At 39.4% G+C, this 12,285-nt stretch overlaps 1 protein-coding gene across 2 annotated transcripts; it reads right to left on the bottom strand.

Moving 5' to 3' along the window:
* Positions 1-6,066: 6,066 nt before the first annotated feature.
* Positions 6,067-10,839, bottom strand: DDIT4L (DNA damage inducible transcript 4 like). Of its 2 annotated transcripts, none has more exons than XM_010953577.3 (3): positions 10,644-10,839; positions 10,204-10,343; positions 6,067-8,352 (listed from the first exon to the last, which is right to left on the bottom strand). In XM_010953577.3, exons 2-3 carry the CDS (start codon positions 10,292-10,294, stop codon positions 7,847-7,849), a joined length of 597 nt encoding a protein of 198 aa, XP_010951879.1. In that variant the 5' UTR covers positions 10,295-10,343; positions 10,644-10,839; the 3' UTR covers positions 6,067-7,846. The 2 variants fall into 2 exon arrangements, with proteins under 2 accessions (XP_010951879.1, XP_010951881.1); XM_010953579.3 differs by having other exon boundaries at positions 6,067-8,337; positions 10,644-10,836.
* Positions 10,840-12,285: the final 1,446 nt, after the last annotated feature.

Raw genomic sequence — 12,285 nt, 5'->3', positions numbered from 1 at the left:
ATTAATCCAAGTCCTTTATAATTTAAATTCTACTCATTTTCATTGTTCTTTAGCATTCCATTTATGACTGTAGCACAATTCATTTAGCCATTCTATAGTTGATGGACATTTGTGTTGTTTCCACACTAAACATCACGCTTTTAAACAGTGTGATGCTGACCTATCAGTCCAAGGCAGCAGTCTTAAAACTGGAAAATTATTACAGGGGCAAACAAATGTTTTCACTGAGGTTTGTGCAGCACACAGTTTTAAGGTGACTGATTTCCAAACCCTTTGCTTCTATATATATTCTTTCCTAAAATTGATCTCCCTGAAAACTTACCTGAGATGCAGGTCTTACTTGTTCACTTCCCCTGTAACAATCCTCTTCCCCTACTTCACAAAAGACATGCCCCTCACTATTAGCCCATCTTGATATATAATGCTTTATTCAGGGGTGTAATAACCTCTATGGTACCAAACAAAAGGACAGTTTGAACTGTCACTCTAGGATAGTATTGAGAAAGCTGATTATTTGAATGTCTGGTGTTATGAGCTGAATTGTGTACTCCCAAAATTCGTATGAAATTCATATGTTGAAATCCTAATGCCCTGTGCCTCAGCATATGACTATATTTAGAGATAGGGTTTATAAAGAAATGATTAGGTTAAAGTTAAGGTCATTAGGGTAGGTCCAAATGTGATATGATTGGTGTTCTTATATGAAGATTTGGACACAAACAGTACAGAGGAAAGATGGCGAAGGGAGAAGGCTGCCATCTAATCCACGGAGAGAAGCTTCAGAAGAAACTAACGCTGACAACCCCTTGATCTCACACTTCCAGCCTCCAGAACTGTGAGAAATAAATTTCTGATGCTTAAAGCCACCCAGTCTGTAGTATTGGTTATGGCAGCCTGAGAAAGTCTTTTTGCAAATCAGGTGGTCTTTAGTCCTCTGATTTCAACAATATGAGAATAAAATCTTTTTTTTTAATTGAAGTACAGTCAGTTACAATGTGTTAATTTCTTGTGTACAGCGCAATGTCCCAGTCATGCATATACATACATATATTTGTTCTCATATTCTGTTTCATTAAAGGTTATTACAAGATACTGAATATAGTTCCCTGTGCTATACAGAAGAAACATTTTAAAATCTGTTTTTATATATGGTGGCTAACATTTGCAAATCTCAAACTCCCAAATTTATCCCTTCCCATCCCCTTCCCCCGGTAACCATAAGATTATTTACTATGTCTGTGAGTCTGTTTCCATTTTGTAGATGAGTTCATTAGGGTCCTCTTTTTTTCCTTTTTTTGGATTCTACATACATGTGAATGATATCAAATGTTATTTTTCTTTCTCCTTCTGGCTTACTTCACTTAGAATGATGATCTCTAGGTCCATCGATGTTGCTGTAAATACCATTGTTTTATTCTTTTATATGGCTGAGTAGTATTACATCGTATAAATATACCTCAAATTCTTTATCCAGTCATCTCTTGACAGACATTTAGGCTGTTTCCATGTCTTGGCTATAGTATATAGTGCTGCTATGAACATTGGGGTACATGTATCTTTTCAAATTAAAGTGTCCTTCAGATATATGCCCAGGAGTGAGATTGCTGGATCATTTGGTAAGTCTATTTTTAGTTTTTTGAGGAATCTGTATACTGTTTTCCATAATGGCTGCACCAAACTACATGGAAATAAACTCTTATTGAACTATCTGAGTATTGATCATTTGAAATATTTTTTGGTGATAGATATTTATGTGACTTTGGCATATATCTTGAAAGTAGTTCAAATATTGATTACAGTTTGATATTGTAACAGGCAAATTATCTATATTCCCATCTACTTATTGATACTAACATATTTTCTCAGAGCTTACATTTACAGACAAAACAGGAAATGATGCTTAATCCTCCAAATTTAGCAAAAACAATTATCTATAAATTAATTCACTAATTTAAAAGAATCATTTTACCTGCAGACTAAAACTGCAATGAGATATCACCTCACACCTGTCAGAATGGCTATCATCAAAAAGAAAACAAATAACAAATGTTGGCAAGGGTGTGGAGAAAAGGGAACCCTCGTACACTGTTGGTGGGAATATAAACTGGAGCAGCCACTGTGGAAAACACAAAGAAGGTTTTTCAAAAAACTAAAACTGGGACTACCATATGACCCAGTAATTCCACTCCTCTGTATATATCTAAAAAACCCGAAACACTATTTGAAAAGATACACGTATCTTTCCAATGTTCATAGCAGCATTATTTATTTATAACAGCTGAGATATGGAAGCAACCTAAGTGTCCATCAACAGATGAATGGATAAAGAAGATATGGTGTGTGTGTGTGTGTGTGTGTGTGTGTGTGTGTATATATATATATACATACACACTAGAATACTACGTAGCCATAAAAAAATAAAATTTTGCCATTTGCAACAACATGGATGGGCTTGAAGGGTATTATGCTAAGTGAAATAGAGATAGACAAATACTGTAGGATTCATGTATATGTGGAATCTAAAAAATACAATGAACTAGTGAACATAACAAAAAAGAAACACTCACAGATATAGAGAATAAATTAGTGATTCTCAGTGGAGGGAGGGAAGTGGGGAGGGGCAACATAGAGGTAGGGGATTAAAAGGTACAAACTAGCATGTATAAAATAAGCTACAAGGATATATTGTACAGCACTTGGAATACAGCAAATATTTTATAATAACTATAAATGAAGTATAACCTTTAAAAATTGTGAATCTCTATATTGTATGCCTGTAACTTATATAATATTTTACATCAGCTGTACTTCAATAAAAATAGTAAGAAAAAGAAAAATCTAGAAATCCAACAGTAGGGAACAATTTGGCTGATTATGATAACTCAACTAGATGGAATATTGCTTAATCATCAAAATGATCATTGATCATTCATTGTAACAAGAAAAATGTTTATAGTAAAAGACTAAGCACAAAAACTAAATAGAAGTTCAGTTTTAAGGTGGAAAAAAGAATCATTTCACTGAGAGAATATTATTTTTTGCTTAATAGTATTATATAATTCAGAAACATTTAATGTTTGATTATCGTGTACTATTACTATTTATAAAGTCAATGCAATTAAAAATTAATGTTTAAATCCTTATGATCACAGGAAATTAAAAAAATTGTAGTTTAAATTTAATCTTATTTTTATTATAAGAGGAAATATTAATAAAAGACTTTCAAGTCTAAAATATATAAAGGTAAAATTTAGTGTAAAAAGTAGACTTTAAGAAGATACAAGAAAAAAGAAAAAGTAACACTAAAAATTCTTATTCTGTTGAAAACCCTAATTTAGTGTTTTCTAAATAGTTGTTGGTGTGTACTAAATTACTGTACTATTTACGTTCCATTGCAAACACCTAACAAGATGATGTAATTGTTTCATTTAAGAAGATCATATTCACAACATACTGGAATGTATATTATTTGCAACTTTTTAAACTTAGGGTGGAAATTTTGGATGGCAAGTGAAAAATGTGGCTGAGCATGTACTATTACAAACTTCTTTTAGATGTGCAACAAACAAAAAGTTTGAAGAATGCTGGTCTAGGTTTGATAAATAAAAATAGAATTACTAACTCCTAAAATATGTTTATCTTCAGCTTTACAAATAATGTCAGACTACAGATACACATATTGGCATGTCGAAATGAGGTGTTTTTTTTTTGCCCCTGTCTCCTAACCAGCTTTTTAACCCCCCTCTTTTTAAACCAATAAGAATGTGTTTATATTGGTGTCTCATTGTGCTTTTAATCTGGATTTATCTGGCTACTAATTAGACTGAGCATCTTTTCATATGTCTGTCACCATATGGGTTTCCTTTTCTGTAAAGTACCTATTCAAGCTTTTGCCCATGTTTTTTCTTTGAGTAGTTTGTGTTTTTCTAATTGATTTGAAATAATTCTTGACATATTCTGGTTACTCTTTTTCAGTTATATGTATAGAAGTTTCTTTTAGTTCATGACTTATATTTTTATTCTCTTCATAGTGTTATGTGATAGATAAAAAGGTTCATTGATTCCTTTACATCTTATTTGAGAAATCTTTCTCTAATTCAAAATCATAAAAATTATATTGTTATTTCCCTTTCACATTTAATTCTCTAATCACCGTGGAATTGATTTTCATGCTTGATGTGTATGCATCCAATTTTATTTATTTTTTCATGTAGATAAACAATTATTATAACTCCAATTAGTGAAAACACCATCATCTATTTACCCGTTGGTCTAAAGTGCCAACTTGGCTGTAGATCAACTTTCCATACACGTCCGTATAGGTCTGCGTCTGGGCTCTCTATTGTTTCAGACTGACTTGTCTCTCTCTGTGGGGCAGAAACTGTCTTCAGTTCATCAAGCCCAATTCCTTCTGCACACATCATGCTACCACATTTCCCAGCCCCTCTTTCCATTGAGTGGGGCCATGTGACTGAGTTCTACAGAGGATATAGGCAGAAGTTATGTACATCACTTACATGCCTGGCCCCCAAGTTTCCCATGAGATCCTGTACAGTCTCTCTCTTCTCTTGTCTGTGGCAGATGCAGACCCAATGGAGTGTTGTGAATCTATAATCAATGGCAGAGTCTAGGCAGAAGTCTGAGGTTCTGAACATCTGCATGAACCTTCTCCCAGCTCATCACCATGTATCTCTCCCTCCTCATCTGCCACCAACATGCCTTGGACTTTTGTTTTTATTATCACTTGTTTAAACCAATATGGATAATTTAATCCTGAGTGTCTTAGGCTCAATATTTTTATGCTTGTCCATTCTTCCACTATGCAAATGGGAAAACTGTCAATAGTGCAACATGATGCTAACTCCATGAGAATATAGATCATGTCATTGCAAAGTAGAATCAGGATATTGAGTCCATTACTATAAAATTATACTATCTTTCTATTAATAAGAGAAAATTAGTCATTAGTTCTTTCAGGAGGCCATACACATTCTAGCCTACAGTTTATTCCCCATTGAAATAGGGAACAAATCACATTTTTTTTTTTTTTTTTGATGGTACATGAGAAAGTAGTCAGATCAATTGCAAAAGACAGGTGTGAAGATGCCAGGATGGAAATGCATGTCTTAAATATTGGAAGATTTTTTTATTCTAAGCACAGCTCTGCTTCACTGAATGGTGAATACTGTCAATAGTTTCCTCATCGTTTCTTCCTGAAAAGAAACCGCATGAAGAATTCTTTGTTCGAAGTTAGGGGCAGATGTTTCTGACGTGGTTTCTACAGCCTTTGGTGATGAGGGTGAGGGCTCCATGTTGCCTCACACATTGAGAGGCAGCATGGTGAGCACAGCCCCTGGGGTCTGCTTGATTTTATACTTCGGCTTTCCCACATGACTTGGTGACTTTGGGCAAGTTACTTAACCTCTCTGTGTCTGGTCACTTATCCATAAGATGGAGATGGTAGTGGTCTCATTTCATGAGGCTGTTATGAAGAGTAAATGAGATGGTTTATATATAAAGCATCTAGATCATGCCTAAACTTAGCAAGTCTTATTAAAGGTGGGTTATGCTGTGGGAGAAGTCTGAGCTAATGACATAAATTTGAAGAGACAGAAAAGATAGGTGGACAAGATTAAAAATTCAAATTGATGAATAATTGTGGAATTAGAAAGATCTATTGTTCTAATAGAATATTCTCGTAAAAATAAAAATGTATACAGATCTTACAATTTGACGTCTTTGCATTTGGTCATTAGGAAAAATACAGAAAGCCTTTACATAATGAGTTTTTTTTTTTTTTTTTTTTAAGGCAGTTGCCAAAGGAGCTCAAATTCTTAATGTCTTCCTATTTGGAAGTATTACTGTATTTGAAAAATTATGAAGAAAATGACTCATTATTGACACACAGGCACATGCAATAGGTACAGTTGGAATATTATAATGAAGGGTACAAAGCTTTTGTCAAAAAGGGGATAAGTAATTGTTCTGTCAATTTTGTTCAAATATTGTCAAATATATTTTAGGGTGATCATTGCATAAATTCAGAAAAGACAAAGGACAAGAGAATTAAAAATATATGATGTTTTATTGTCAAAAATAGACAAACTTTAATTTCCTTTAACAGGAATATTAATTTAAGAGTCTCTATAAGCCATCACTATTTTGTGAGCATACAAGACAAGAGAGTCAGACAACTGTTAGTGGAAAAACGACAACAGTTCTACATCCATGCCAGAGATGCCTTACCCACGGAATCAATGACCTTCAGAGCCCCAGACAATAACAGACATGCAAAACAAGCTTGACTTATCCTGGCCCAGTCCTATAAGAACAGCTTTGTGGTATCTTTCCAAGCATTTGAAAAGTTCAGTTTGTGAGGACACTTGCTGATTTGAATAGTGAAATTGTAAGTCATCCATGGGATCAGGAACAGGATCACACCTGCTTTTGAATTACACCAGGATGAAGCTATGGTCACTGCAACCCTGGCCTCAGGCATATAAAGTGATGATAATAGCTTGGGCAGGAGACCTGTATAATCTCCTTATCCATGACCCACAGCAAGGATGTGAAGGCCTTGCTGGATTGAACACTGTGATGTGGAGGCTACATTCTCTCAGTAACATAAAGAAAAAAGACAATGACCTAGCTAGTTGGAACAAGAGAAAACACAAGGCCTTTATTATTCCCTAGGGAGAGGTATCAAAGGATGAAGAAGGCTGTGTATGTGCACTGGTTATCTAGATTATGATTTTCATCCCCTAGTCTGTACTATAAACCAGATAGCCAGAGCCAAAGGAGACTTTGTAAATAGGCCCATCTTAATAATTAAAAGTGGTAGTGTGCCGCTCTCCCCTTTGAAGATTTGGGTTGAGGAGAGATCCTTCAGTTTCCAGGAGAGCCAAGGATAAGACAACACTGACATGGTGAGATGGTTCATCTGAGAGTAAGCATTATGTACTAGCAAAAGGAAGCTGGGTTATCAAGTGAACGAGAAAGGGACTGGAACTCACTTCCCATCCTTGTACACATTCACTCAATGGGAGAGTAATCAACTACATGCAAAGAAATCAGCATTTTCCATTTTTCTAGTTTAAAGATAAAAGTCAATACTTGAGAACTAGAAAAATTAAGCTTCTACTGTACCATAAAATTATTTAAAACAATACTATGGTTACTGAAATGGCAGCTCAAGCTTTTGCCACCTCTTTGAAACAGAAGCATGGAGAGGGGGCAAAGAAACATAGAAGCACTTAGTTCTGAGTTCTGTTCTTGCCCTGACAGTCCTCATTTGCTTTTGCATGGCGTTAAGTTTTATGAAACTCACCCACTTATCTCTATCCTTTTGTATAAGAATTCTTCAAATTTGAGTAGGGGCAGGAAATTGGTGGTTTGGGCTTCTGGAAGTTTTGATGGGCTAACCATCATTCAGATTAAGATTCTGTGGTTGAAAGGACCACTCTGAAAACTTACAGAAGAAAAGCCATATGAAAATCAAACTAGGCAAAGTGGGTTTATACAGTCTATTAGCAAGACTGCTTGGAAAATTCGTAGAGTCAAGTAAAAAACTAAAGTGGATTGCTTCTTTTCCTTACTTATTCCATTCCATTCCATTTTATAAAAACCGTGATAAATGCAGATAATGTTCTGTCTTTCAGGTCATTTCTCAAAAGCCCCCCAGTAAGCCCTTCAGTTGGGGTGGCTGTGCATATGAAACAGAAGGAAGATGAACTCAGTTTGGGGTCTCTCACTGAGAGCAGGCAGGGCAAACTACCATGACTTTAACCGAGCAGCTGAGAAGTTTTATTACCCAATCATAAAAAGGACCCTTTTAAGTGCTTCCCTTTTAGCACTCTTCAATGACTGTGGTTCCAATCAAGGAATACAGCTTTTTTTTAACAAGTCGGAATCCTGAGCTCAGGATCACAGTTCGCCTGAGGCCAGAGGAGAAGCGACCTCGACTAAAGAAAAAATCCCTGAAGCTCGTCCACGAGCAGTTGTCCTGCTTAAACACAAGGGTGAGCTCAAAAGTGGGCACCACGCTAGAATCACACACAATCCTATCCAGCTTTTTACATACATTTTCAATTTCCAAGTTCACGTGCATAACGCAACCCCGCAGGCCGCAGGGCTCGGTGGAGGAAAGCCTCAGGACGTCTTGAGCAATCCTCTGGGTCAGTTTCTCAGGAACAAGGACTTTTGAGCAACCGAGTTTGGTGTGCTTTGATTTGGACAGACAGTTCTCCAGCATTTTAACCAAACTCTGGCAAGTTGTCTCCTCAAATATCATCTCATTGAGGTTGGGTTCAGGAACAACATAATCCCAGTAGTCAAAATCTGTAGAAAATGGAACTTCAAGATTAAAAAAAAAAAAAAAAAAAAATTCCAGGAGCACAAAAAACATACCATGAGATAGCAACATTAGTTATTTCTATCTATCACATCTGCCTGTTTCTAATATTTGTTTGGGAGTCATTTGATCTCACTTTACCATTAACTAGCTGTGTAACAGAGTGAGTCATTTGACCTGAGACTAAAAGTTCACCTATGAAATAAAGGTTTTGATAAATAGGATGGGTAGGCTATAACCACTTTTTAATAAATTTATGTGTACACACAATCTTAACGACTGTGTATCTCAAATCTGTTTATAGTTATCTTAGAATACTAGTGACTTTCTTTTCTTTCCTGCTTCCTTACTAGCTTATGGTTTTCTGATTTTGTTTTACAGAGACTGTACATTAGTTCTTGAATAAAAATGTTAATTTTTTTGACTAAGGATTATTACCTTTTCACTCTAAGAATATATGCATTTAATATTGTTAAATACAGAATTTTTGCTATTGTTCTTTAGTGATGAACTTGAACTTAGTAACTATATTAAACAGCAATTAAATGTGTGTTTTTCTTTAAAAGTCTTTACTGGAATGGCCTGTAGATCCCAATTTTAGCTTCAACCTCTTTGATTAAAAACTGCCCAAAGAGAAGACCTCTGAGGTTCGCAAGGATATTTATAACTGGCTGGCTACTTTTTTGTAGCCAAGCAAAACAAAATAGTCCTAGGAAAACAAAATTAGATTTGCTCAAAGGAAAAGAGATAGCTCTGCATTTGGTCACCTACCTTCCAAATTAATCCAACCACTTGGCTGTACGCCACACCACAGATAGTCAACTGAGCAGGGCACGGGCAGATGCCCTGCGGGCTCCCCACCCTAAGCCTACTGCACCTCATTGGCTATTGAGTTTTCCTCTCTCCACATCACGTATACACTTATATCACTGGATTTTTTTTTTAATAACTAAATGAAACAAATGCACTCTGAATTATAAGGCTATGTATTTTATCTATGTTGAAGATAAAGAATTTTAGAGCTTTGGCCTATAAAATTATTTAGATTATCGATCACTTCACCTTCTAAAGGAGGAAGGCCCAAAGATCTTAAGCAGTTTGTCTATGCCCACAGCTCCTTAGTGGCAGAGCAGTGTGTTAATTTAGAAACTGCTGTTTAAAATTGCAATGACAATATGTCCAGCATCACTGCTGTTTTAAAGTTTCCTTCTGGCATTAAAAATGAAATAATGGTTATATCCACAAATAGAATACTACTCAGCAATAAAAAGGAACACATACTGATAGAAGCAAAAGCATGGAATGGATCTCAAAATCCTTAGGCTGTGAGAAAGAAACCAGATATAAAAGAGTACATATTACATGACCCATTTTTATGAAACTCTTGAGGCACAAGTAATCTATAGTGACAAAAACCAGATCAGTGTTTCCCTGGGGACAGGGGAAAGGTTAAAGGGGGGAACTGATGGCAAATGGGTACGTGGGACTTTGGAGGCAGAGGGTGATGGTAGTGGTTACACGGGTCAATATATTTGTTAAAATACACATAATTGTACACTTAAATTTCACCATGATTTCACAGCCATGTAGGGTAGAACATGTATAACTTTCAAAACCAAAGAGCCTATTAGCCTCAGACTATACGGATGCAGCCCCTGGGATTTTAATTTTTGCTTCTTTTGTTTCTATCATGGAAAGAAGATGCTAAAAGTTTGGAAAGGAGTCTCTTTCAGATGGATTTTGTGGCACGTCCAACACTCAAGGAAGGGGTCGACACTGCATGCCTGCCACTCCCATCTATCCAGGGACTGCAGCCTTTGGAGGGAAGAGAAGGAGGCCGTTGGGAAACTCACCATTTAGTAGGCTCCCGGGGTGGAAGCCACGGTCCAGCAACTCTGAAATGCTGGCCGGGTTCTTACTGCTCAAACTGCCAGTTGCAACCATGGTCAACGGCTCTGTTTGCCTCGCGGGGCGGAACGGCCTTCCCGGGGTGCTAGAAAAAGGAGGCAAAAAGTACAGATTTGCAGAAGTAGGCAAGACGTGCAGAGGCTCCTAAAATGCCGTGCGTCCCCGGAGCGAACTACCCGAGGCATTCATTTTCCAGAAGGGAGGAACCGGTCTCTGCAACTCAGGTTTACAAAAGCCTGGCAGCGGAGACGCCACTACAGCCACATCCTGAAACTAATTCAGAGTTAGCAAAACTTGAAGCCAACTTGCCGAGCTGAGCTCACCCGTGCGCTCGGAGCAGTCCTCCCGCCCCTGCTCCCCCTACCCAGGCCGCCGCCGGCCTCACCTGCTGGGAGTTCGCCGGGGCCGACGTGCTCGCTGGCGAAGCTGCGGGTAAACCGAGACAGGCAACCGTCTTCCGCAGCCCCCTCCCTTGGGGGCTCAGTTACCTGCAAACCCAAGCAGCGTTCGGCACCCTGCTCGCCCCCAGCCCACCCCCGCACCAACTCCACCAAGCAGCATCGCCGCTGGGGCAGCCAGCACTTTATAGGCCCAGCCTCCTCACCCTGTCCCGGCCCGCCCACCTGCACCGCCCCTCGTCGGCCCCCCCCCGCCCCGCCCCTCCAGGGGTCGGGTTGCATTTCAACCCCGGCACTTCCAGCGGCGCTAGGCGAGCCGCTGGGAGTTGAGGATGAGTTTGCGGTAGGGTTCACACCTGCTGTTTCCTGGGTGGGCCACAGGTCACCCCGAGTGCAATTCCGGTTGCACGACTCGCCAAAAACTGACCGCTCCCCTCCGCCGCCACCATCGTGGATTCTTTGGTGCGACCCCTCCCCCAGCGTGTGCGCACAGACACACTACTGATGCCCGCGTTGAGGTTCGGTCCTGGGCAGCGGGAAGCTTTTAGCCCTTTGTCTGTAAACAAGACCGCAGGCTTTGCTCTGTCATACTGAACAATTTGGCTGTATCTATTTCGATGTTCATTGAGCATCACTTTTGCACTTAGTCCTGACCTCTAACCGAGTCAACTCCGCGTCGCGTCCCGGGATTTCTATATCCTCCCCTCCCGCGTGCGGTCAGCTCTAGCTTGCCTTTCCCACATCCGAGGCTCTCCAGCATTTTAGGAAGGGTCTTCTCTGCACCCCCGCCACCCTTAGTATTGTTTCATCTGTGACTAATGCGTTTTCTCCGAGAGAAGGGTGAGCCTCTAATTAGACCTGGCTCCAGAGCGCCGGCAGCTTGAATGAAAGGGAGCCTGCCAAGAAACTAAACAAAACCATTAGTGGGATTTTAGCTGCTTCCACCAGCCCGGTCGCTGGGAGTAATTGTCATTCCCAGAGGCAGAAGTTCCTGGCGAGCCCTGTTAGGGGGAGGAACTTGGAGTTGGGCGGTCTTGAAGGGGCTTGGGGCAATGAAGATACAATGTTTTATGTCCTGCTAGGGATAATCCCTGTGAAGCTTGATGCTCAGTCCTGAACCGGAGACGGAGGAGCGTGCAGGGTCAACGTGCTCACCCAACCCATCAGCAAGAAGCCAAACATGTTTTCTCCCACGGTTCCTAAGCCACCCTGTTCCCACTTTGGTGTGCCAGGAGAGACGATATGGTCAGAGTGAACGTTCCCAAAGACCAAAGAAGGTCGTGGGTCAGGAGAGGAAAAGAAGGGGATGGCTGGAGGGAGAAGATTGTTTCTACAAGTAGGAGGTTCTACTGTTGGCCCCTAATCCTTTAGGATTATGTGTACAAGGATCTGTAGGTTAGGGCCTTGAGAAGCCGTTTCAGCTGTCCAGGCTAAAAACTCTTAGCAAGAAAAACAACAACAGAAGGGGTAAGGAAGGTGTGATAAACAGATCAGTGGGAGGACACTGGGAGGCAGAGCAGCAGAAATTAAAACCAGCTTGACAGTCCATTTTTAACTCAACTCAGGCAGCTGCACTGCCTGAAGGTCAGGGGAGCCAGGGAAGGAGATGCTGATAGGCTCGTCTTTGAA

Source organism: Camelus bactrianus, chromosome 2 (assembly GCF_048773025.1).
Source record: "Camelus bactrianus isolate YW-2024 breed Bactrian camel chromosome 2, ASM4877302v1, whole genome shotgun sequence".
Lineage (NCBI taxonomy): Eukaryota > Metazoa > Chordata > Mammalia > Artiodactyla > Camelidae > Camelus > Camelus bactrianus.
Note: the sequence above shows the minus strand (reverse complement) of the source record. Positions and strands in the feature narration are given on the sequence as shown.